Source organism: Palaemon carinicauda, chromosome 6, assembly GCF_036898095.1.
Source record: "Palaemon carinicauda isolate YSFRI2023 chromosome 6, ASM3689809v2, whole genome shotgun sequence".
NCBI classification, from domain to species: domain Eukaryota; kingdom Metazoa; phylum Arthropoda; class Malacostraca; order Decapoda; family Palaemonidae; genus Palaemon; species Palaemon carinicauda.
Window position 1 is genome coordinate 12,809,920 of NC_090730.1, and position 27,670 is coordinate 12,837,589.

At 40.5% G+C, this 27,670-nt stretch overlaps 1 protein-coding gene and 1 pseudogene across 1 annotated transcript in view; both read left to right on the plus strand.

The window, feature by feature from the left end:
- LOC137642869 (uncharacterized) overlaps positions 1–27,670 on the plus strand; it is a 443,369-nt pseudogene that overhangs the window by 143,711 nt on the left and 271,988 nt on the right.
- Positions 1–27,670, plus strand: part of LOC137642427 (complex I assembly factor ACAD9, mitochondrial-like) — a 108,008-nt gene that overhangs the window by 35,740 nt on the left and 44,598 nt on the right. The window contains exons 4-8 of the mRNA XM_068374974.1: positions 5,114–5,322; positions 15,083–15,319; positions 15,787–15,912; positions 17,045–17,165; positions 26,088–26,299. Of these exons, the coding sequence (XP_068231075.1) occupies positions 5,114–5,322; positions 15,083–15,319; positions 15,787–15,912; positions 17,045–17,165; positions 26,088–26,299 (905 nt within the window). The remainder of the gene's footprint in view (positions 1–5,113; positions 5,323–15,082; positions 15,320–15,786; positions 15,913–17,044; positions 17,166–26,087; positions 26,300–27,670) is intronic.

Genomic DNA, 27,670 nt, shown 5'->3' on the forward strand with positions numbered 1-27,670 from the left:
GCGAATGGAGGATGCTGGAACTGCTTTGTGGTGGAGTCAGATGTAGATCCACACTCCTTATGTGCTTTGTGTCAGGAAATGTTTGTTTGCAGACATCCTCTTGTGTTGTGTGTCAATCATGGCCTCCGGTGCAGTAGCAGGCTTATGCTCTGAAGAGGAAGAAGCACACTAGCCGTTTGTCTGGGTCAAACTGGGCAACATCCAAGAAGACACGGGCAACGGCTGCTGCTGCTTCTGGCTGAGTCCTGGTGTCTCGGTCCTGTGTCTCAGTCCCGGCTACAAAGGCCACCCGAAATAACCAGATAACCAGGGCCTGTCAAATAAGATGTGTACTGTCTGGCACCTAGTCTATCCCAAAGTTGATGGCAATCTCCATCTCACTTCCTTCCTGGACATTGGATGTCAGCTCCTCCCTCCTTCATTGACTGGATTACAAAGGAAAGGATAGTACCATTTGACATCGTTTTAGTAGACAAAGAATGTGGGGCTGTAGTCGTTGCTCCCCATGCCCAGAGGGCCGTGATTGTCCATCTGCCCCTACCCATGGTGCCAGGGTCAATGTATTGTGTACCAGAAGATCATCTCCTATTGATGTAGACCTGCCTGGGCCTTTGTCGGTCCCTGGCTATGAGTTTGGTCCTTGGGATGGAACACTTACTCGTGGGGGAGCAGATTATCCTGTGGATGTCGCTTCATCTTCGCCTGTGGTGACAGATGGGGTGGTCAAGGGATGGAGACACCCACAGAGGTTGACTCCCTGAGTCAGAGAGTTTGATTTTGGAGGTCCTTGCATTCATTTGTGATTGCAAGTAGGAATGGTTCAGGCGATCATGGTTCTGTCGGTGGTGAGGACTCTGGTAATTGATTGGAATTTCGGTACCCCGCAAGGTTCGCAGCCCACGCTGGCGTTGCCTTGGTCGTACCTTGTGGGCTTGGCCTTAGACCGTGTGGATGATAAGATCTGTGGATCTGAAAATTCACTCCGTTCAGGGAGGTCAAACAAGATCTTGCCTCCCCCACTCTAAGCGATGGAGTTTCTATATGCCTGAAATGCTACGGTTGCACCGTTGCAGGTAGATCTGTCAGTTTAAGCTCTGACTTGGGGCTCCCGCTAGAGAGACACAAGGCAGAAGGTATATCGGTCTTGGCCTTTGGTCTCTCTCCGTACTGTGACCTGCTCGACCAGGAGTCTGGCGTATTGATGTACTTTAGAGAAGTACAAGAGCCTTGTGCTGTCTGGCAGGGAAGTCAATAACCTTCCTACTTCCTAGCTCACCATACAGCAAACCTGTGGGCTATTGAGTTTTGAAGAGGTAAGATGCGGTGGTTTCTCGCTTCGCAAAACAGGTTATCGCGAAGGTGGTGATGTTATTACGGAACTCATCGGTGCTAGATGACACGTCTCTGCTTTTAGAGTCATGTTCATGGAGTGGTCGAATCGTGGAAGACTGCTTTGCAGCACTCTCTGATCCATCGGGCTCTTGCATCCAAGATTCCCGGCCCTTCGAAAGGAACACCAGCCAAACCCTTGGGTTCAGGCATTCCTGCAAGTTCTGGATCAAGGAAAGGCCTGTCATCTGTTCTGAAACCCCGTTCTGCTGTGCCCGTGACCTCTTCTCATAAAGAGCCTTTGTCCGCACAGCCTTTTCGACTACCACACTGACAAGAGAGTCAAAGTGTCAGCCTGGACCAGAGCTCACAAAGTCACGGGTATTGGCCCTGACTAGCTTTTAAAAGAAACATGTTGTTGGGCCAAGGTTCATAGGCAGGTTTCTGGAAGACAGTGTACCCACAAATCCTTTGACACCTTTATGCTTGGGCCTGTGTTGGCTGCTCAAACTGTTGTGTTGCAAGCATAGGTCCTGCATTGGACAGATTGCATCTTTTCTATGGTATAGTTACGATGTAAGTTGGGAATGAATGTATTATGACTGGGTCTATTCCTTTATTATTGGGGTCAGCCGTCGAAGCGTTACCTGCTGATTGGACCAGATGCTGGTAAGTTACATTTTGAAGCACCATTCTTTGTAATGAAAGAAGTTTATCTCCCTTGGCAAATCTGACTCCAACCCGTTACTCATTTGCCTGGTGTTTGCTTTTTTACCAAAGGAAAAGTTTCTTTCAGTATGTTATAATTATTGTACATCCCAGGTCCTATCAGCTTATCATCGCCATGATAAACAAGTAGGTTGTGTTACTGTCTCTGCTTTGCATTTCCACTTACAGAGAAGTTACAGAATTATCCTGTTTGATTGTATGAGGACTACCTACACTCCAATTAGTGAGTCTATTTAATTTAAATGACGAGGGTTTGCATTTCACGTAGGAACAAATATCAAATTTTAAACGTAATTTGTATTTATTCCGATACTAAATACAAAACCTCACTATTTATAGGGATTATACTTTCAGTGAAACTGGAAGGTAACCACAAGACTTTTAGCGTGGTGTAAACTACCGTACCGCTAGTTAGCGGGGTTGTAAGTGGGGTAGTCGGCCACCCCGCTCACACACACACCTGTGTTGTTTCATCATGTTTTACTTTGGCTCGGAGAGGGTGGACGTTCGTCTCTCTGGCAAAAAAGTACTGTACCCGAGATTCACATTAGGTGGAAAGATATACCAGTTTAAGGTACTGTGCTTTGGCCTGTCCACAGTACCTCAGGTGTTCATATGGATCTACCCTGGTGTCCTCCTGGGGTCACAAGAACGTCATTCATCTTCTTTGTTACTTAGATGATTGGCTAGTTTTAGCAGACTTGAAAGACCCTTCTCCATTTAGGCTGGCTCTTTGCCTTTTACCAGGATCTGTGGATCATGGTAAATTACAAGAAGTCATCCCTGCAACCATCGCAAGAGATGGTATATTAGGAATGAGGATCATGAGTAAACTAGGCAAAGTCTTCCCGTCCGAAGAATGGGTAGCTCACATGCTTTTTTCTTAGGATGCCTCACTAGCAGTTCTTTGGCAAAGACCTCTGGGGCACCTAACATCCTTGGAGAAGGTGGTCCCAACAGTCACCTACGCATTTTCTTTCTAAAGTGGCTGCTGAAGACCTTTTGATCTCAGCACCTTGACCCTCCGAACACCTTGGTGCTGATAGAGTCATAGCATAAGAGAGACCTGAGTTGGTGGGTGTCAGACACCAATCTGCTTATGGGAGTAGACCTCTTTTCTCCCTTGGAATTGTTCCTCTTCACAGATGCATCAAAAGAAGGATGGGGGACTTGCCTGTTGCACCTTACGGCGTCCAGACTTTGTTCTGAAGCTGAGCGACAGAGCCACATAAACCTTGAAATGAAGGTAAGCCCTTCTAGCCCTCAAACAATTCTTCCATAAGCTCCTTTCAGGGCACTCTGTGGTGCTGATGAGCAACAACACCAAGGTAATGTCACACATAGACAAGCAAGGAGGTACTTTTTCACAGCATCTTTGTCATCTAGTTGTAGAAATCCTCAGAAGGACGGAAGACAACTCGGTAGCCTTATCAGCCCGTTTCATCCCGGGCAAAAAAAATGTGCTTGTGGATAATCTGAGCAGGAGGACTCGGATAGTAAGCTCTGAATGGTCTTTAAAATGACAGATACCCAACAAAGTTTAGACGTTGTGGGGTTCGCCGACGATCTACCTGTCTGTGACGTCTCTGAACAGGAAACATCCGGTGTACTGCTCTCCAATGGATCCCCAGGCCGTCTGGCAGGATGCCTTCCAACATGATGGGACGGACTAGACGTCTACGTGTTCCCTCCCTTCTGCCTAGTAAGGAGGATTCTAAACAAGTTCAGGGCATCGCAAGACCTCTCAATGACCCTAGTAGGGCCTTTGTGGCAACAGTCAGATTGGTTCCTGGACCTTCTGCGTCTGCTCATAGAGGCACCGAGGGAATTCCCTCCACTTCCCAATCTCCTCAAACAACCACACATGAATATTTTCCATCAATTGATTCCATCGCTTCGTCTTCATATCTGAAGGTTATTTGGCAACCAGGCCAACCCCTTGCAAGGAGAGGCTTTTCGAGACCTGTTGCAAAGAGAATAGTAGGATACCTCAGGGAATGATCTGCTGCTGTATATCAGGCAAAGTGGTCCATCTTGTGGTTGGTGTTGTGAAAAGGAATCGATTCTCTGTGTCACTTCCAATGACAGCCGAGTTTTTGCTGTACTTCAGGGAGGAAAACTTTGCTTGGTCTCAGCGGTGAAAGGCTATCGATCAGCCATGATGGTTGCTTTTAGACTAAGCAGAGATAACATTTCCCCCTTGAAGGAATTGTCTCTCCTGATATGAAACTGCGAGTGCACCTGCCCTCAGTTGGAAGTCAGTACTCCTTGGAATGTAGTAGAAGTGCTATGTTCTCTGAAAGGAGTGCCTTATGAACCTCCATCAAGCGTCGGATTGTGGTTCGACTTTGAAGATGGTGTTCCTTCTAGCCCTGGCCTATGCAAAGAGATTTGGCAAGCTACATGGTCTGTCCTACAACATTGCCCATTCAAGGGGATGGGGGCCAAGTGACACTCAGTTCATTCCTGAGTTTGTGGCGAAAACTCAAAATCTGGTTGTAGCGAATCCTAGATTCGGGCCCTTCCAGATTGCAAGTCTCCATTCCGTAACAGATGACCCAGATAAGCTGCTACTCTGCCTTATAAGGGCACTGAGGAAATACCTAAAAAGGACTTTCAGAGCTAACTAGTGGAGGGTAATTACCCCTCGCAAGTCTCAACAGCTAGAACCAGCTATCACCGAAATACTGTATATTTCCACTGTAAAGAACTCCTGGTTTGTATAGTTAGGAAAACTGCAATTTATTTCCAAATTTTTAATTTCTCTTAACCATTGAAATCTAAGACCTCAAAGTTACATGTCCTGCTGCAAACACCTAGGCCAAAGATCAAAATACAGTAAAGGTTTTTTTACCTGTAAGGTGGGCAGGACTTACCCGCCACCTGGGAATCAACTATTTTTACCTTATTGAAAATACTTAATGGCTGTTTCAACTTCGCTGATGTCATACTTCTATTAAAAGTTTTAAGTTTGTATGGTTAGGAAAAAGAAAAATTAATTTAAAATTTGTGTCTCTTGTTCCATATCGTTCATATTCATTTTGTTTTTCAACAGTTGATGGAACGAAAATTGACCGAGAAGCTAAGATTCCACAAGAGACCTTAGATGGCCTAAAAGAATTGGGACTGTATGGAATGCAAATTCCAGAGGAATATGGTGGTTTGGGGTTAGGTGCCACTGAATATGCAAGACTTAATGAAATCATTGCTTTGGATGGAGGTATTGGAGTTACATTAGCTGCTCATCAAGCCATTGGCTTAAAGGTAAGTTGTTACAATACAAAATTTGTCACCATCGGATATACTTGCTCACTTACTCTATAATAAACTATATTTCCATGTTTACGGTATTGGCTTTACTGCTGATTACAGAATTTTTTTTTCAAATGTACACTCGGTTACTATTTTATCTTGTTTCTCTTCCTCTTGTTTTTTTTTTAAGTTTTTATAGTTTATATAGATGCTATATTTATTTTTATGTTACTACAGTGAGCCCTCGTTTATCGCGGTAGATAGGTTCCAGACCCGACCGCGATAGGTGAAAATCCGCGAAGTAGTGACACCATATTTACATATTTATTTAACATGTATATTCAGACTTTTAAAACCTTCCCTTGTACATAGTACTGTTAACAAACTACCCTTTAATGTACAGAACACTTAATGCATGTACTACAGTACCCTAAACTAAAACAGGCACAAATATTAAAGGCGATTTTATATCATGCGTTTCCTAAACGCCAAAAAGCACGATAAAAAATGGCAACCAATCTTTTGTTTACGTTTATCTCTGATCATAATGAAGAAACAAACGCATTTACACATCTGTGTATAGGTTAGTTTTTGCATCGATTATATTGATTATTCAGTATGTTGATTTTGTTATTACCAATGTTTTACTTAATTTTGCTTAGGACTTCCAAATGAAATGTTTTTCTTTATGACGCCGCCTGAAACGACGGCGTCATCAAGTACGCTCAGTAAACAAACGAAGGCATTTAACGCGCATGATGAAAGTGATAAATAATGATATTACAGTAAAAGCTTTTAGAAAATATGTTATTACAAATATTATTTACCGTATCTATATAAAATCATACATACGTAGCAAAGCAGGAAAACAATTTACGAGAGAGAGAGAGCGAGAGAGAGAGAGGAGAGAGAGAGAGAGAGAGAGAGAGAGAGAGAGAGAGAGAGACAGAGAGAGAGAGAGAGTTGTTTTACGTACGTAAATGTAAATTTAAAAAAAAAAAAATAGCCCCATATCATATAAAATAGGTTATTACAAATATTTTACTTTATCATATTACAGTAGTCTGTATAATACTGTAAAGTTCAGTACAGTATGTTGTTGTTATAGTCGTGGCGATGAAATTCTCACGAAACAAAAACACCGAATTCGATTACAACAGCTGATTCATATTCTCTCTCTCTCTCTCTCTCTCTCTCTCTCTCTCTCTCTCTCTCTCTCTCTCTCTCTCTCTCTCTCTTCGTGTTATACAATACTTACATATAGATGAAGAAACTAAAATTAGTTTTTTTAGTGTCAATTAAATACGAAACAAAAAAATTATGCCGAGTTTACATCCATTTCAATCGTTGCTAAAAATACGGCATCCAATTTCATCAGCAAACCACTATTTTTTGGGAAACATCATTTTATTCTAGAAAATTGCTACTCTTTAAATAGTTAATTGCACATTAAGAAAGCGTGTACTTTTGTTTTTAAATTTCGGGTCTGTTTTAAAAATCGAGTATTGTTGACTTCTTTTTGTTACTTTTGGCTATGATTAGATCAGCTGACGTCGAGCTGCCGCTCTTGAGAGTGTACGAATACACTAACAAAGTATCGTTTATACCATTTCTTAACTTATTCAAACCGTCTACAGTATACAGTTGATATTACATAAGCACCAATGTGTTATAACCTATAAAATTTTTTTGTTTATTACATTTAAAACAACACACACACACACACGCGCTCTCTCTCTCTCTCTCTCTCTCTCTCTCTCTCTCTCTCTCTCTCTCTCTCTCTCTCTCTCTCTCTCTCTGTGGGCTACTTTTCACTACCTCCCATTCCTTACCTCTCTATCTCTCTAACAAATGATATCTTTGTTGCTCCTCAAAGTTTCATTTATATTGAAAATCAATCATGATTCAATTTTCCTTACTTTCTCCAATCTCGCACTATGCGTCACATCGCGGTATTTTCGAAATTTCCGGAAAATCCGCGATATATGTATATACATGCGTTATGAAAAAAATCCGCGACGTGGTGAATCCGCGATGGTCGAACCGCGAAGTAGCGAGGGATCACTGTATTCTTAAGATATTTTATTTTTCCTTTTTTCCTATCCTCACTGAGCTATTTTCCCAGTTGGAGCCCCTGGGCTTATAGCATCCTGGTTTTCCAACTAGGGTTGTAGCTTAATAGGTAGTAGTAAAAATGATATGTTATGCTTAGTGTAATTTATCCCAGTTTGTGTTAATATATGTGAAAAGTTACAAAATTATGCAGCGTGCATCCAAAAACAAGCTCCTACTTACCATCACAATACTTTACAATGTATTTATTCTTTGTCATTACAGTATTTATTTACAAAACATATATCTGAGGGAGAAATTTAAGTTAGTAAATAAGTTTTGATTCCCATTACTTGGTAATTATTTGCAAACAAGGATGGTATTCAGACAAAAATACTTCCAACCAATCAGCTATTAGGAAACTTTTCCTGAGCTAAAAGGGCACCCCTTCGAGTCGGTGCAAATCTGCCTCACTAAAAAAAATTGATCATAGTGCATCTCCAGCTTCTGAAGGCATGGGAGTCAGGAGCACCTCGGTCATTATTATTAATAATAATTATTATTATTATTATCATTATTATTATTATTATTATTATTATTTTTATTATTTTTATTATTATTATTATTAGTTAAGCTAGAAATATTTAGCAAAAGGTAAGGAGGTGTATGTTGCGTTTATGGATCTGGAGAAAGCGTATGATAGAGTTGATAGGGAAACAATGTGGAATGTGATGAGGTTATATGGAGTTGGTGGAAGGTTGTTGCAAGCAGTGAAAAGTTTCTACAAAGGTAGTAAAGCATGTGTTAGGATAGGAAATGAAGTGAGTGATTGGTTTCCGGTGAGAGTGGGGCTGAGACAGGGATGTGTGATGTCACCGTGGTTGTTTAACTTGTATGTTGATGGAGTGGTGAGAGAGGTGAATGCTCGAGTGCTTGGACGAGGATTAAAACTGGTAGACGAGAATGACCATGAATGGGAGGTAAATCAATTTTTGTTTGCGGATGATACTGTACTGGTAGCAGACACAGAAGAGAAGCTTGGACGATTAGTGACAGAATTTGGAAGAGTGTGTAAGAGAAGGAAGTTGAGAGTTAATGTGGGTAAGAGTAAGGTTATGAGATGTACGAGAAGGGAAGGTGGTGCAAGGTTGAATGTCATGTTGAATGGAGAGTTACTTGAGGAGGTGGATCAGTTTAAGTACTTGGGGTCTGTTGTTGCAGCAAATGGTGGAGTGGAAGCAGATGTACGTCAGAGAGTGAATAAAGGTTGCAAAGTGTTGGGGGCAGTTAAGGGAGTAGTAAAAAATAGAGGGTTGGGCATGAATGTAAAGAGAGTTCTATATGAGAAAGTGATTGTACCAACTGTGATGTATGGATCGGAGTTGTGGGGAATGAAAGTGATGGAGAGACAGAAATTGAATGTTGTTTTGGGTGGATGGATGGAGTGAAGGAAGCTCTGGGTGATAGGAGGATAGATGTGAGCGAGGCAAGAGAGCGTGCTAGAAATAGGAATGAATGGCGAGCGATTGTGACGCAGTTCCGGTAGGCCCTGCTGCTGCCTCCGATGCCTTAGATGACCGCGGAGGTAGCAGCAGTAGGGGATTCAGCATTATGAAGCTTCATCTGTGGTGGATAATGTGGGAGGGTGGGCTGTGACACCCTAGCAGTACCAGCTGAACTCGGTTGAGTCCCTTGTTAGGCTGGGAGGAACGTAGAGAGTAGAGGTCCCCTTTTTGTTTTTGTTTCTTTGTTGATGTCGGCTATCCCCCAAAATTGGGGGAAGTGCCTTGGTATATGTATGTATGTATGTAAGCTACAACCCTAGTTGGTAAAGCAAGATACTATAAGCCCAAGGCCCCAACAGGGAAAAATAGCCCAGTGAGGAAAGGAAATAAATAAACAATATAAGAAGTAATGAACAATTAAAGTAAAATATTTTAAAAACTCTAACAACATAAAACATTATGAGGAAACTGACCGTCAGATTGTCGTCCCTATCTCTACAGAGTTTTGCTTCAATTCCATTCTCGGTCCGGTACGAGAATACATTAGAAGGACGTTTCTGAGGTGCTGGGCCCTTTTACTAAACACCAGTTGCTCATAGAAGATAAAGCCACCTGTGAAGACTGATAGTTCAAAGTCTTACGAGACTTTGTCTAACCTCACGTCATGTACACCTGAAAGGAGCGGTGCTATATCATCCTCCAACCCAACACTGAGAAGTGGGTTGGTATGAGGTACAGATGTTCACTCTCCTTTCACCAGTACTCAATCTTGTATGGGAACGAGTACACACACCAAGGGTCAGGAAAAAGGCCGCCGCGTTCCACCTATTACAGAAAGTCGTCTTCACCCAGAAGGATGAACGCACTTTGACCGCCTCTCTCAGGAGTGAGGCAGAGTCCAGTTGATTTGAGAATCATGAGACATCGGTCTTTTCCTCTACAGTATATAGTTTCATAGCCTCCCTTTTTTTTTTTTTTTTTTAAAGGCAGCTCACGAATGGCAGAGGCAAGGGACAATGACATTGCCCTATCAAGCAGGACAATGTCCTAGAGACTGACTGTATATATATATATATATATATATATATATATATATATATATATATATATATATATATATATATATATATATATATATATATATCTATATATATATATATATATATATATATATATATATATATATATATATATATATATATATATATATATATATATATATATATATATATATATATATATATATATATATATATATATATATATATATATATATATATATATATATATATATATATATATATATATATATATATATATATATATATATATATATCTATCTATCTATATATATATATATATATATATATATATATATATATATATATATATATATATATATATATATATATATATATATATATATATATATATATATATATATATATATATATATATATATATATCTATATCTATCTGTGTATATCTATATATATATATATATATATATATATATATATATATATATATATATATATATATATATATATATATATATATATATATATATATATATTATATATATATATATATATATATATTATATATATATACATATATATATATATATATATATATATATATATATATATATATATATAATATATATATATATATATATCAGTGCCTAAGCCCCATCTCCACCCAAGTCAGGACCAAGGAAGTCCAGGCAATGGCTGCTGATGAGTCAGCAGATAGACCTGTAGGCTCCCCAAACCCCCTATCCTTAGCTCACAAGGATGGTGAGGTTGCAGCGACCTAAGGAACTAGAGAGTTTGAGCGAGACTCAAACCCTGGTATGGCGATTACCAGTCAAGGACGTTACTAACAGGCCACCACAACCCAAGGTGCTTATGCTTGAGGTACAAGAGCTGACTCTCCTGTTGTCAGTGCTAGTTCTCGAACATGACAAAGGATTAACACTGCTAGCCATGACGTTAGCAGTCACTCTAGTCCCTCTCCTATGCCGGGACATTCCCGGGATGCTTCAGTAACGCCAAGACTTTAAGAACTTTGGAGAAACGCCTGTACGGTACGTACCAAGAGCGTTTCCAATTAGGAAATCAATCGTGGTACTTTCTCACCTCGTGCATGAGACAAGGTGTTGTATCATGAATTTTTCCTTCTCAGAGAATACATTTCAGTACATGGTATAGGGGTATACACACTTGTCATCACTGCATGGTCTTGTGCGAAACCAAACATGCCTGCCCCCCATGCAAGAGGATAAGTGTTGCCTCCCTTCCATTCCCTCTTCAGAGGGTTCCAGAGACAACCCAGTAGGAGTTGGGTGGAGCATATGATTGGAAAGGAATGCAAACGTTTCGATGTTGACAGCCTGTCCACTCCCAACTAACTGATCTCATGACAAGATCATCATAGGCACGATCGTAGTGCACATGATTTCCACGATTCAGGCCTTCCATATAGTGATTAATCACCATGGGCACGATCACTGTGCAAATTATCACTATGATTCAAGCCTTCCATATTGCCCCTTGTGTGAGCCAGTGTAATACCCTTTACTGAGAAAGTTCCACTCTGGGAAGGTATCCCATTACATTTTTGCCTCGTTTGCTAGGCGAGTTGGTATGTACGGAAAATTTTCTCATCCCCAAGTATATGTGTTGATGCAGGTGCTAAGTACCTGCTTCCTGTGCTATGTTTCTTATGAAAATGAGCAGGCTTTCAAATATCGGGCTTCACCATCACTACCTTTCCTGGGCATCTCTCTTTCAAGTGAGAAACTGAAGCGCTCTGTGTCGAGAGTTGTCCCTTTGGAAATAAGTATTCCTATGTGCTGATGTTGTACCTGTGTTTGGTCTTGTTCCAAATGCAACTTCCTCCACAGAAGAATTAATTTTCTTCAGATGTTCGATCAACATAGTGGAGTGTCACTGATGGTCTCTTTCCATGTACCTACCAGTAGGGTACATAGCAAGGTTGTACCCACCTCTGACCAGTACATATGAAGTTCACATCCAGCTGTTACCAGCTCTAGGTTTCGTACGAGACAGAGTTCTTGGACCCTCGATCGGGATAAAGGGCACTGCCCTCTCCCGTCCTTCCGAAAGTTCCTTAGACCAAGATAAGGATCAGTCGTAATGCTCTAATGATTATAAAGACACCACATCGCATATGATGCGTTATCATCGACAAGACACCTCACTGCTAACAGGCCTTCACACAACATTCCCACCTGCCGCTCAGTTTTACCCTCTTAGGTTTGCCCTTCAGCAACTAAAGTAACTAGTGCTTCTCCCACTAGGATTTTCCTGAGCCTACAAGCCTTCACTTCTAACGCCAGTTACAGTACTCCTAAGAGAAGAAAAAACCACCTATGATTTAGACAGATCATTCATAGTGTTATTAGAATTTGTCGGACCTTGCCCCATGAACAAATTAAGGGCCTGAAGCTGTATATCACTATCCTACCTAACACAGAGAGGTGGATAGGTATGAGGTACAGTGCTCACACTCCTGCCTCCAATACTTGGTCTAGTATAGGAATGAGTAAGCTCACCATTGGTCAGGATGAAGAATGCTGCCCTTGCCCTTCACCATTTTCAGAGACCTTGAGATACATTGTCACCCATGAGGATGAACGCTGTGTGATCTCTATCAAGTGAGAGGAGGAGCCTAAGTTTAATGAGATGGTGACCCATTCCTTTACATACTGTAGTTTCATAGGAGAAGCATTAATGTATCAAAACTCAACTCTACCTGAAAAGATATTTCAGTATAAGTTAAAGGAGCTCACTTCTCTGCTGCTAATGTTAGGTTTCTTGCGAGACCAAGCACAAGCACTGCCGGTCGGAACATTGGCAGCCTGCCTTATCCCTCTCCTGCACTGGGGTAATCCCATGCCGCTTAAGTAACCCCAAGCAAAGAATTTTGAGAGAACTTAATTATTATAGCTTTTCAGTCTCATAAAATTACAACTCTTGATGGGCCTTGATACTTATGAAGGTATAGACCCAAATGTTATTTTCCCTGTTGTTTTTTCTATAAAGACTGCTGATTTCTTAGCTCTTAAGTGGTCTGTTATTTTCTGCAAGAAGAGGTTCTTTTAGTAGTTGTTGGATAAGTGGTAATGTTACTCCATTAGGTAAATGAGTTTATGGTAGCTCTAGCCCTGCTAATTACTGCCTAATTTCCATAACTCCCGTGTTATCTAAAGTTTTTGACTTCTATGGGTAAAACATCTAAATAGGTATGCTGAAGGTAATTATCTGCTCTCCATTTTGCAATTTGTCTTTTGCAAAGCCCTTGGAGCATGTGATGCCCTTCTTACAATCTCCAGTGCTGTACAGAAATCCATTGATTCTGGTCTGGAAGTTTATATGATTGGCTTTTATTTTTTGTGCTGACTTTGACCGTGTTAATCAGGATGCTCTTGTTTTCAAACTCAAACAGTTGGTAGTATGTAGGTCTTTTCTTAGCATCATTATTGAATTTTTAAGTAATAGATTACAAAGAGATGTTGTTGTTGGACATTATAGTGAGCATAGGATTGTGATGTCTGGTGTTCCTCAGCGTATTGTTCTTGGCTCATTACTTCTCATATATACACATGATACAGTATGTGGTTTGCCCTTGAAAACAAGCTTGTTATATATGCAGATGATGCTACTCTCTTTGTCTCATTTCCGTCTATCCAATATCCTCCCCTCACCTCCCAAGTGTTAGCTAGGGTGTTCACTCTTGTGTCAGTTTGTGCTTGTACCAATAGAATCTCTCACCTTCGATACTTGGTTTTCTGGCTGATCCATTCTTCCTCTTGGAGGCAGCTGCTTCAGCAGTGAGACAGGCTTTTTGCTTTTTGCCCGATCTGGGAGAAGTTGTCTGTCACCTGAGCAGAGGTTTCTGGGAATGCTGATAGATACGGTAGCAGAAAAACCCCTCCCATCAGATGTCTGATCGGCAGACTCGGAAAGGTAATGCAATCTTTTCTCCCCTAGCAAAGCTATTGGTAATAGCTGCTCAGACATCTTTCATCATTAGAGTAGTTTGTTTCTGATGGCAGTCTTCATATGAGATCTCACCATCGGCGTTGTAAGAGACACTGGTCAAGCGCCAACAATCCTCCTTAATTTCTGGTTCTGGTGGAACAAGGGTCTCAAGTTGATCTAATTCGATAGCTAAATGACGAGAACCTTGTCAAGGACACTTCCCAAGAGTCTACTCTTACAAAATTTCTGCTCTTCGTGCATGTGTCGAAGGAGGGAAAGGAGGCACAGCACAGGAATCAGACCACCTCTAAGTGTTTTTCCAACAAAATACCTGCACATTAACTAAGTGGAAATGAAGGCAGTACTTCTGGCACTGCATAGTCTAACAATGTTTGATAAGCCACTCAGTAATGTTAATGAGCAACAACAGTATCCTAATGGCATACGTCAGCCAGCAAGGAGCCACTGTTCGTCAATGCACTGAATGAGGGGGCAGATGGACACAAATATGGACAACCCCATTACTTAATTTGACCACACCTCTTTGACCTCATTACCTTTTATGATAGAGGTTCTTCAGTGACAGTTTGTTGCCAGTTAGAAACCTAACATATCACCTGAGAATCTTTTCTCAGGTGATGGTAGATGGATGGGAGTCAATACTTTTGCACCTCTTTATGTTTAAGTGTATGGACATCATAGAATTTTATATCAGCCAGCTTGTTTATAGGGACTTTCTCCCTCCTCCCTCCATAGGATAAGTCTCCTATTAAAGGACAAGGATTTATGTATGTGTTAGAACAAATCATAAATTTCGAATTTTTTTTTTTTTCATAACTATATACCTGAGTTATTTAAATCATACTTCCTGTCTCAACCACCCCACAAATCCTAGGTGAATGTTAAAGTGGCTGCTCAGTGTTCTGACGAGGTGACAGTCCTTCCCCACCACCTATCAATAACTACCTACACCTCGTTAAGTTTCTACAGCAGAGTTCTTGCTACGCTGAAAACATATTCCTATTATAGGACTCTGGTTTTTATATTTAGGAAAAATACAAATTACTTAAAAAATATGTGATTTTACAGATGAAAGTCCTCATTATTAATATATTTAAGTTTACTGTTAATGAATATTATTAAGGAATATTTTATAAAGTGTCATGACTAGATTTACTAAGATTATTGACTTTGTGTTTTCAGGGAATCCTGTTGTATGGTACAGATGAACAGAAAGAGAAATATTTACCGAGATTGGCTAGCGGTGAATGGACGGCTGCTTTCTGTCTTACTGAGCCCTCGAGTGGCTCTGATGCTGGATCCATCCAGACTCGTGCAACATTGTCAGAGGATGGGAAGACTTTCTATTTGAATGGTGGAAAAATATGGATTTCAAATGGTGGCACGGCACAAATGATGACTGTCTTTGCTAGAACTGAGGTATGGTAATAACTGGTTTTCTAAACAAAATTACATATGCTTATTCATTTGCAAATAACACTTTATTGATGAAAAAAATTCTTTAATCAATTATGGTATATCTTAATGTTGAGTATTCAGTGATGGTTATACTGCATGTTGAATACTGTATGACATATTTTTTCAAAGTGAGAAATTTGCTTGTAAATGAAAGATCTAGGGCAGTGATACCTGTATATCTGTATTGGGATAATGCATAGTGTGTTCAATGCTATACTATACACTGATGGGTTATGGCTACGTTTTTTAGGCCCAAATTGCATTTGATTGTGAATGATCCCTTCCATTTGGTTTCTCCCACCCGTACTTTATCTTTCACTGAAGAACAAGTCTTATGACAATAGAAATGTGAATCAGTTGTTCTATTAATACTTGTTATATTTGTTGGTGGTGCTGAACAGCTTTTTATATGCATTAATTTATTTCAGGTGAAAGAATATGATGGTAAAGTGAGAGACAAGATCACTGCTTTCATTGTTGAACGGGCTTTTGGTGGAGTAACGAATGGCCCACCTGAAGATAAGATGGGTATTAGGGGATCAAACACTTGTGAGGTATGTTACAGTACTTCTGTAATTATGCTATTTTTAATATCTGCTATTTATCTTGTAAAATTTTAATGGTTATTGGGTTCTTTATACAAGGAAGAGGTTCCCAGCATCAGACACAGAATTCAGTAAACTTGTCGCTTTCAGGCTTTGTAATGTCTTTTAGCTATTCCCATATGCTATAAAGAAAGTATTTGCTGCATTTTGTTAATCTGTTGTGGTTTGGGTTAAGTGTGCTTTTATAAGCACAGGTTGGCAATATATTTCTCTCTGGAATATGCAAACTGTTCTTAACATTTTAAGGAATTTATCGCATGACGATTAAAATCTGTTTCGTAATATTTTCTGTATAAGCTAAGTTTGTTATTAATAGAACATGATTAGGTCGAGTTGCTATTTAATGTGGTAGTTTCCCCTTAGGGCAGTTAGTGCTGTCGTCAGTGCACCTCAAGCAATGTATTATAAGCAGTACTCAAAGATCACTGCAGCACCCTTTCAGGACTCACTTTTTACCCTTCAACTCTTATCTTTATTCTCCAGTCTCATAACCCTTACTTCTTGTTCATACTGGAAATTTGGGGTTTACCCCTAGTTGCACTACAGTATGAATGATCTCCCAGGGTCCAGTGCCTGCCTTTATGGCCCAGATATATAAATCCAATCTAATGTGCTTACTTTCTCTGTATAAACTCTACATTGTATTTATTTGTTCTGTGAACAAAATTTTAATGAAATTAAATCAATAACAGTTCACTAAAGTACAGTATGTATAAGAAATTAAAGGGTGTTGGATGCAGTTTTTTAAGCTACTTGCTTAGAATATAATATTGTTTACATGAGGGAGAAATAATTTTGTAATCAGGTTGATGAATTCTAGTTAGGAGAGAATGTAAAATGCCGGCATCCCGGAAAAATCTTAACTATAACCTTTTCTAGGCTTTTGAAATGCATCATTTGATTAAAGGGGAACTTTTCAAGATTGTGGTTTAATGAAAAAAGATAATTCTTGGTCTACACAGCAGGTATATGAATTTGAAAAATACTGTAAGCCATTGCTTTATTGTTTACTGACGGCAAACTTTTTTAGGAAGGAGAATTATTTGTGATATTTGAACCTAAAGGAAACCTCTATTTTTAGGTGTACTTCGACAACACTCCAGTTCCCGTAGAAAATGTAATTGGGGAAGTTGGTGGAGGTTTTAAGGTTGCCATGAATATCCTTAATTCCGGACGTTTCTCCATGGGTAGTTCCGGTGCAGGTAAGTCTTAGTTTCTTGTTTTTGTTCCTCCCCCATTTTAATTCTAGAAATTATAATTTATTCCAACAACGAATATAGACCCTTTTGCTCTTCTCTATTGATGTATATTTCAGCGAATGCTGAAACTAGCCATGAAACTTTTAGTGAGGTATAACTGCCCGTCGCTAGTTGGGGGGGTGGTATACCAGCCACCCTGCTCACAAGCACACTGGTGATATGATGTCACTTTTTACTTTGGCTCAGTTGGGAGTAGGCGTGCTAATACTTCCCCGTTAACCCATATTCTTTCAAATCCAAAAACTGGCTTTAACACATTCTTTTTCTTTTCAGGAGTGCTTGCATTTCAGGAGGTTTTGCTATGATGCAGATTTCTCCCAGCATGAAAGGTCGCCATTGCGGGACCTCCATGTCGGCTGCGGAAACTGATTCTCATGCCCGTTGTCCTACATCCAGAGGTCATCTATGCTTGTAGGAGTCTCCTTGTGGTGAATGTCAAGAGGGGCCATCCTTCCAGTGGATGCCATTCGGTAGGAGACAGAAGAAGTAGTCCTAAAGGGATTCTTCTTCTGGGTCTTCCTCGAAGGCGGAGAAGTCCCGACTTTTTATTCCGGCATCTTGTTCCCTCCCCTTTGACTCTGCTCGGTTGGTCTCCTCTGGAGGATGATCGTGTAAGAGTGGTGGCCAATTGACCCCCAGACAACTTTTAAGTTCAGAGGACACTGTTGCTTCCCCTAGTGAAGTGGCGCCACCCTTGCGCTTAGGTGAATGGCTTTTGGAAATTCTACACAGTAAGAGTGCACACCTGCTTCTGCAGGGGTTGACTATGGTCTTCCTACTTGAGACTGCAGTAGTTGATTCACTAGAGCTTCTTGTGCCCTCAGCTAGAACAACCTTTGTTTCAGCTCTTCCACCCTTTGTTTGTATTGCTTCGGCGTACAGACAAGAGCAGTTGCTGACTAGTACACTAAGGTTCATCCTGAACAAAAGAATATACCAGTTCAAGGTGCTATGCTTTGGCCTGTCCACAGCCCCTTGGTGTTCCTCTATTACAATACCTAGATGGTTGGCTGATTCTAGCAGTCTTGGTAGAGACCCTTCTCTTACATCGAGACAGGCTTCTCGAGTTTTGCTCCGATCTGGGGATCTTTGTACACCACAAGAAGCCCTCTCTGGAACAATCTCAGAAACTAGTACTGTATATTATTATTATTATTATTTGCTAAGCTACAACCCTAGTTAGAAAAGCAGGATGCTACAAGCCCAGGGGCTCCAACAGGGAAAACAGCTTAGTGAGGAAAGGAAACGAAGAAAAATAAAATATTTTAAGAGCAACAACATTAAAACAAACATCTATATAAACTATAAAAACTTTAGCAAAACAAGAGAAAGAGAAACAAAACAGAACAGCGTGCCCAAGTGTACCCTTAAGCATGAGAACTCTAGCCCAAGACAGTGGAAGACCATGGTACAGAGGCTATGGCCCTACCTAAGATTAGAGAACAATGGTTTGATTTTGGAGTTTCCTTCTCCTAGAAGATCTGCTTATTATAGCTAAAGAGCCTCTTCTACCCTTACAAAGAGGAAAGTGGCCACTGAACAATTACAGTGCAGTAAGAAGAATTGTTTGGTAATCTCAGTGTTGTCAGGTATATGAGGCAGAGGAGAATATGTAAAGAATAGGATACAAATAAACACCCAGCTAGGTAAAGTCTTTCCATTCAAAAGCAGAATAGAGACAAAGCGGGCAGCTCACCCCTTTCTGATGCAAGAATGGCTACCATGACATTGGTGGCCTTGCCTGTAGGGGCACTTGACCTCCTTGGAGCATCTTGTTCCCAATGGCCATCTTCGCATTCTTTCTCCAGTGCCAGCTGAAAATATTTTGGTCTCAGCACAGTGACTCTGAACCGTCAATTTCTGGTAGGGCTGGAGTAAAAAAGAGACCTGGTTTGGTGGGGGCCTCATCTGTTGCAGCACATGGACTGAGGTTCGAGTCCAAGCAGCAATGCCACATAAATCTGGAAATGAGAGCAGCCTTTCTGGCTCTCAGGTAATTCCACCAGCTTTTAGGACATTCCATGGTGCTGATAAGCGACAATACCACAGTAGTGGCGCACGTAAACAAGTAAGGAGGTACCTTTTCACAGCAAGTATGTCCTCTAGCTGTAGAAATCCAAAGATGGACGGAAGATAACTCAGTAGCCTAATCAGTCCGTTTCATCCCTGGCGATGTCCCTCAACCGGAAGCTTCCGGTATACTGCTCACCAGTACCAGATCCCCAGGCCTTTTGGCAAGGTGCCTTCCCACGTCACTGGGATAGTCTCGATGTCTACTCATACCCCCTTTTCCCTTCTGTCTAGTAAGGAGGCTTCTGAACAAAGTAAGAACATCATAAGATCTGTCAATGACCTTCATATCTCCAATGTGGCAACATGCAGAATGGTTTCCAGGCCTTCTACATCTGCTCACAGAAGTGCTGAGGGAGCTTCCTCCCCTTCCAGATCTATTCAAATAACCACATGTAAAGATTTGCCACAAGGCAGTGGCTTCGCTGTGTCTTCACGCCTGGAGGTTATCCAGGATCTCCTCTCGTCAAGAGGCTTTTTGAAAACAGTGACGAAAAGGATGTTTGGATATCTCCGGGAGCAGTCTTCCGCCATCTAATTGGCAGTGGGGGCAATCTTTTTTTTGTTGGCGTTGTGGAAGATGTATCAATCCTCTTGACACCAATATCACAGTGATAGCAGAATTCTTGTTATATCTTTGGGAGGGAAAACTCTGCTCGGTCTTGGCGGTGAAAGATTACTGCTAAGCCTTGAGCCTTGCCGTTAGAATGAACGGAGTTAACATCTCCTCCTTGTCGGAAATGTCCCTCCGCATATGGAATTTTGAGCGTACTTGCCGTCAACTGGAAGTCAGACCACCCCCTAGGAATGTAGTTCAAGTACTGTACTATGAAGCCTGAAAAGAGCACCTCATGAGCCATTGTGTTAGTCATCAGAACGCGACTTGACACTTAAGAGGGTCTTCCTTCTTGTACTGGCGTCTGCAAAGAGTCAGAGAGTTGCATGGTCTTTCCTACGATGTCGCCCATTCAAGGAGAAGGAGGCCAGTAACCCTTGACTTCATCCCTGAGTTCGTTGCTAAGACTAAATCTGGCTTAGGAACTCTGCAAGCGGGCCTCTTCCGTCTGCAGGTAAAAACTATATCCCTTCAAGTTAGTGGAGTTTAATACTCTAAGAATCCTTACCTAGTCAGGTCACAATGCACATCACACGGCATTGCCCAGGGTGTGACGCTCTCACACATTCAAGACCTAATGAGGTGTTAGGGTGCAACAAAGCACTGTCACAATCTCAGGTTTTTATATCAGGGAGGACTTCCACTCTCCTAAGGGTGAGCCCCCATAGTAAAGAGCTAAAGGGTTTGTGTTAGGTGTTGGAACCAATGACAAATTTGAAAGTAATTTGTATTTTTCCTAATTATACAAACCTTGAGCTCTTTACTCACACTTGACCCACCATCACCTATCCCCCAGAAAGTTCTGCCTGCTTTAAAAAAGTAACGTCATATCACTAGTGTGTGTGTGAGCCTGGTGCCTGAAATACCCTCTGCTAACTATGGGTGGGCAGTTATACCTCGCTAAAACTTTTATGGTTAGTTTCAGCTTTTGCCAAAAAATATACATACATACATACATATACCAAAGGGGTAGCCGACATCAACAATGAAACAAAACAAAAAAAGGGGGACCTCTACTCTCTACGTTCCTCCAGCCTAACCAGGGACTCAGCCGAGTTCAGCTGGTACTGCTAGGGTGCCACAGCCCAACCTCCCACATTATCCACCACAGATGAAGCTTCATAATGCTGAATCCCCTACTGCTGCTACCTCCGCGGTCATCTAAGGCACCGGAGGAAGCAGCAGGGCCTACCGGAACTGCGTCACAATCGCTCGCCATTCATTCCTATTTCTAGCACGCTCTCTTGCCTCTCTCACATCTATCCTACTATCACCCAGAGCTTTCTTCACACCATCCATCCACCCAAACCTTGGCCTTCCTCTTGTACTTCTCCCATCAACTCTTGCATTCATCACCTTCTTTAGCAGACAGCCATTTTCCATTCTCTCAACATGGCCAAACCACCTCAACACATTCATATCCACTCTAGCCGCTAACTCATTTCTTACACCCGTTCTCACCATCACCACTTCGTTCCTAACCCTATCTACTCGAGATACACCAGCCATACTCCTTAGACACTTCATCTCAAACACATTCAGTTTCTGTCTCTCCATCACTTTCATTCCCCACAACTCCGATCCATACATCACAGTTGGTACAATCACTTTCTCATACAGAACTCTCTTTACATTCATGCCCAACCCTCTATTTTTTACTACTCCCTTAACTGCCCCCAACACTTTGCAACCTTCATTCACTCTCTGACGTACATCTGCTTCCACTCCACCATTTGCTGCAACAACAGACCCCAAGTACTTAAACTGATCCACCTCCTCAAGTAACTCTCCATTCAACATGACATTCAACCTTGCACCACCTTCCCTTCTCGTACATCTCATAACCTTACTCTTACCCACATTAACTCTCAACTTCCTTCTCTCACACACCCTTCCAAATTCTGTCACTAGTCGGTCAAGCTTCTCTTCTGTGTCTGCTACCAGTACAGTATCATCCGCAAACAACAACTGATTTACCTCCCATTCATGATCATTCTCGTCTACCAGTTTTAATCCTCGTCCAAGCACTTGAGCATTCACCTCTCTCACCACTCCATCAACATACAAGTTAAACAACCACGGCGACATCACACATCCCTATCTCAGCCCCACTCTCACCGGAAACCAATCGCTCACTTCATTTCCTATTCTAACACACGCTTTACTACCTTTGTAGAAACTTTTCACTGCTTGCAACAACCTTCCACCAACTCCATATAACCTCATCACATTCCACATTGCTTCCCTATCAACTCTATCATATGCTTTCTCCAGATCCATAAACGCAACACACACCACCTTACCTTTTGCTAAATATTTCTCGCATATCTGCCTAACTGTAAAAATCTGATTCATACAACCCCTACCTCTTCTAAAACCACCCTGTACTTCCAAGATTGCATTCTCTGTTTTATCCTTAATCCTATTAATCATTACTCTACCATACACTTTTCCAACTACACTCAACAAACTAATACCTCTTGAATTACAACACTCATGCACATCTCCCTTACCCTTATATAGTGGTACAATACATGCACAAACCCAATCTACTGGTACCATTGACAACACAAAACACATATTAAACAATCTCACCAACCATTCAAGTACAGTCACACCCCCTTCCTTCAACATCTCAGCTTTCACACCATCCATACCAGATGCTTTTCCTACTCTCGTTTCATCTAGTGCTCTCCTCACTTCCTCTATTGTAATCTCTCTCATTCTCATCTCCCATCACTGACACCTCAACACCTGGAACAGCAATTATATCTGCCTCCCTATTATCCTCAACATTCAGCAAACTTTCAAAATATTCCGCCCACCTTTTCCTTGCCTCCTCTCCTTTTAACAACCTTCCATTTCCATTTTTCACTGTCTCTTCAATTCTTGCGCCAGCCTTCCTTACTCTCTTCACTTCTTTCCAAAACTTCTTCTTATTCTCTTCATATGACTGACCCAGTCCCTGATCCCACCTCAGGTCAGCTGCCCTCTTTGCCTCACGTACCTTGCGCTTTACTTCCACCTTTTTCTCTCTATATTTTTCATACTTTATACTATTACTCTGCAGCCATTCTCCAAAAGCCCTCTTTTTCTCTTCCACTTTTACCTTCACTCCTTCATTCCACCATTCACTGCCCTTCCTCATGCTGCCTCCAACAACCTTCTTGCCACATACATCACTTGCAATCCCAACAAAATTTTCTTTTACTAACTTCCACTCCTCCTCTAAATTACCAGTTTCTCTTACTCTCACCTCGTCATATGCCATTTTCAACCTTTCCTGATATTTACTTTTTACCCCCGGTTTTATTAGCTCTTCAACCCTCACTAGCTCCCTTTTACATCCACCTACTCTATTCCCCCACTCTTTTGCTACAACTAATTTTCCTTCCACCAAAAAATGATCAGACATACCGTTAGCCATACCCCTAAACACGTGTACGTCTTTCAATCTTCCAAACATTCTTTTAGTTATCAACACATAATCCATTAATGCCCTTTCTACTACTCTTTCATTTGCCACTCTTACCCATGTATACTTATTTTTATCTTTCTTTTTGAAAAAGCTATTATTTATCACCATCTCTTGCTCAACACACATATCTACCAGTCTCTCACCACTCTCATTTTCACCTGGTACGCCATACTTCCCAATGACACCTACCTCTCCAGCGCCCACTCTAGCATTTAAGTCACCCATGACAACTACATAATTCCTTCTACCCAGTCCTTCTACACACCTAGTTAATTCATTCCAGAACTCATTCCGCTCTTCTTCACTTTTCTCATTACCTGGCCCATACGCACTGACAAACGCCCAACATTCCCTACCCAACCTAACCCTTACCCACATTAACCTAGATGATATCTACTTCCATTCCACTACTTTACCTGTCATCCATTCACTCAGCAATAAAGCCACACCCTCTCTCGCTCTTCCCCTTTCAATACCAGACACTCTACCAGACATTTCACCAAACATCACTTCACCCTTTCCTTTCATCTTTGTCTCACACAAGGCCAATACATCCATCCTTCTACTTCTAAACATACTTCCAATCTCACATCTTTTACTCTCTATCGTACTACATCCACGCACATTCAAACACCCCAAAACTAGAGTGCGGGGAGCAGTCACTCTCCCCCCAGCTACATCTCTTTGATGATGTCTCACAGGATTTAAATATATCCAATGTAAAGAGTTCAAGGTTTATATAGTTAGGAAAAATACAAATTACTTTCAATTTTGTCCTTTTTCATGATGCATTTTACATTATAAAATATTACTTAAAATATACTGTATTGTGTGTATAAGCTTCTTCTAATCTTCATTTTTAGAATTGCAGGGGAATGGGTTTTTCACTGAATAGTTTAAATGTCTTAGCTATAAAGCTATTAAAGTTATTTTTGTATTTGTTTTTCATTACAATTTTACTGCCATATTTATTACTGTTGTTAGTATTATCAATTCTACTCTGGATACTATTATGTTATTACAACTTTAATATACAGTATACAGTACAATAGAAAAGGTAAAAAAGAAAGAGTAGTGGTGAAACTAGAACGTTGTACTTCATGGCAATCCTAACCGAGATGACGCTGGGAAAATCCGCCAAGATTTAAAATTTTATTAGAAATACTATGCGGATGTAAACGTGCATGATTAGAATGGCAAAGATGAAATCCACAAAACATACTGTAGGCCTGACTGTAATTCATCCTGTATATTTTTAGTATTTAGAGATACAGTGATACCTCGGTACTCGACCATAATCCGTTCGAGATCCGTGTTCGACCTCCGATTTGTTCGAGTACCGAATTTTTTTTCCCCATAAGAAATAATGGTATATATTCTATTCCATTCCCAAGCACTCGAACAGGCCCAAAATATTAATAAAACGTGTACCTAAACAACAATAATTATCTAAATGTGTATGAAATTGGTCAGAAAATCCTATAAAACAATTTTAAACCATTTACTGTACTAAAATAAAACAATTTTAAACCATTTTCTGTACTGTAGTGAACATACCTTTGAGCAGCGGTTCGATGGCATACAGGGATGGATGTGGAGAGGATGGAAGGGGGAGGTTACTGCTTGGAAGGAGAGTCCCCTTCCATGATGTGGCGGGGTAGTTCTCCTTCAGGAGTTGTTTCTCTCTCCAATGAAAGGGTGGGCAGATCTATTTCAGGGGTTTCTTCTCTTCTTTGTCTCTTCTTTGGAGGAGAAACAGGCTTTGATGTAGCAGCTTTCTTTTCTTTTGTGAAAAACTGGTCTATTGTTAATTGTTTCTTCCTCCTCTGCAGTATTCTTCGAAAATGATGAATACCTGTTCTATTACGAATACCTGTTCTATTACGAAACTTTTCAAACCAACCCCTGCTCGCTTTAAATGTAAATGAATCACTTTCACTGGTACTCGGACTTTTCTTCACTAATTCTTCATAGATATGCAACGCTTTTTCACAAATGAACGCTTCACTAACACTTTCCCCGGCCAACTGTTTTTCTTTAATAAATATTAAAAGCAACTTTTCCATCTCCTCAATCACTTGTGGCCTTTGCTTAGTTACCGCCGTAACTCCCGTTGCAACATTCGCCTTCTTAATCATTTCTTTATGCTTTAAAAACGTAGAAATGGTCGACTTCGCCATTCCGTATTCTACCGCTAAATCGGACACTCGTACACCATTCTCATATTTCGCTATAATTTCCTTCTTCAACTCGATCGTTGTTCGCACTGTTTTCCTCTTCTCCTTCCCCTTAACACTCATTACTTTCTTGGGACTCATTATGAAAGCTAAAAAAGCAATTAAAAGCACTGAAAATCACTAAATCACAACGAATGCTGATCGCGCGTTGTCTGAGTGACGCTCTCGAGAGAACTGATGCTTCCCGAACAAGCGAGAGTGGCCGAGATGGCGCGATCATCACAAAGCCCATGCGGTCGTCACGTGTTCGGCTGGTCGAGTACCGAATTTTTGGTCGAGCACCGCAGCAAAAATTTCTCGAAAATTTTGGTCGAACTCCGAATTGTTCGAGTATAGAGTCGTTCGACTACCGAGGTATCACTGTACAATTTTTTTTCCTTACTCTATCATTAGGTATTTTTTGCATGAGCTTTCAAGATATGAATTATTTCCAGTAATTTAGAGAATATTTTCTCAATTTACAGGTATCTTGAGGAAAGTGATGTGTTGGGCATTAGAGCATGCTTCAACTCGAAAACAGTTTGGGCTTAGCTTAACCGAATTTGGCCTTATTAAGGAAAAGATTGGTCGTATGGCGGTTTGCATTTATGCCATGGAGTCTATGGCATATTTAACTGCTGGAACACTGGATGCCTATGACAGCCCAGACTGTTCAGTTGAGGCTGCTATTGTAAAAGTAAGTATGTAACATTTTAAAGATTTCTTATAGTCTAAATTTTTAATAGAATGAGAAGTCTACAAAGCCTCTCTGTAAGCATTCATTTTGAAAATGAAAGGTTACTGATATTATTCTCATGGCTGGATCACTTATTTCATCCCGTTATTTTTCAATATTTAACTTAGCCGGTGATTATAATAGCTGCAACTCTGTTGCTCGACAGAAAAACTCTACGGAAAAATTCGCCAGCGATCGCTACACAGGTAGGGGGTGTACTCAACAGCGCCATCTGTCGTTCAGATACCCAGTACTCATTGTAAACAAAGAACTCAATTTTCTCTCTGTCGGGCTACCTGCAAGACCTACTAATTCGCTGTTGCTAACTGGATTTGTTTTCACAACTATTTGGTGAAGTACACTATTCTAGTTTTGAGCTTTCGCTATGCAGGTGTTTTATCTTCATCTTAAAACTTGAACTCGTTTTGGATAGATTTAATTATAGTGACAAAGAGAGTATGGACTTTCTTTCACTTTTAAATGGCCGACCCTTCCCTTAGACGGAAGTGTGTTTAGGCTTTTAGTATTTATCTTATCACGTTATAGATTTTCCTCTATATATTTTATATCTCTCTGCCTTTATTAGGCCTCTTCGATTAACTTTCCATTTTTTATAAAAAAAAAAAAAAAAAAAAAAAAAAATTTAATGCTTTGTTTATATAGACCTTTCCTGAGAGTAGGCGGTCCTAACTTGGAAACCGAAGTTAATCAACGTTGAGCCCTTTATATCGTCTTTAGCTTTTAAAGAGCTAAGGATTTAAAACTTTTTAAATGTAATTTTTTATGAAAGAATTTCTTTGATAGTCTTCGTACTGTTTTCAAAGATGAACTAACGTTTAGTTTTTTATGCTACGCAGTTGTTGACGTTCAGGACGTTCAACATGCGCTCTATCGTTACGATAGAGAGAGAGTGTATCACGGTTTCACTTTGCAGTAAGAGTAAATCGATTCTGACGTTTTGTTCATTCTTTCTTAGCTTAAATGTTTTAAATTCTAATTTAAAGGAATTTTTTATTTGAAAAACCTTTCAGTTTTTTCCTTTAGTCAAATAACATGTTTTTTTGACGATATATAATTGGGCTCTTCTCTTAGGTGCGAAATCAAGAGAGAAAGAGAGAGAGAGATAGAGACGGAGGGAGAGAGAGGAGAGAAAACGTTCCGTTCAAGCGGGTAACGTTGTTCTCGTGTTACTCACGTCCCTAGTCGCTGTACGGGGAGGAAGGATAAAACGTTTTTAGGTTTTTATTCTCGTCCCCAGGCTATGTGCGGTGAGAGATTGAAAACGTAGTTATATGAACTAGTGTTTAGTCTCTTTCCCAGCCACTGATTTTT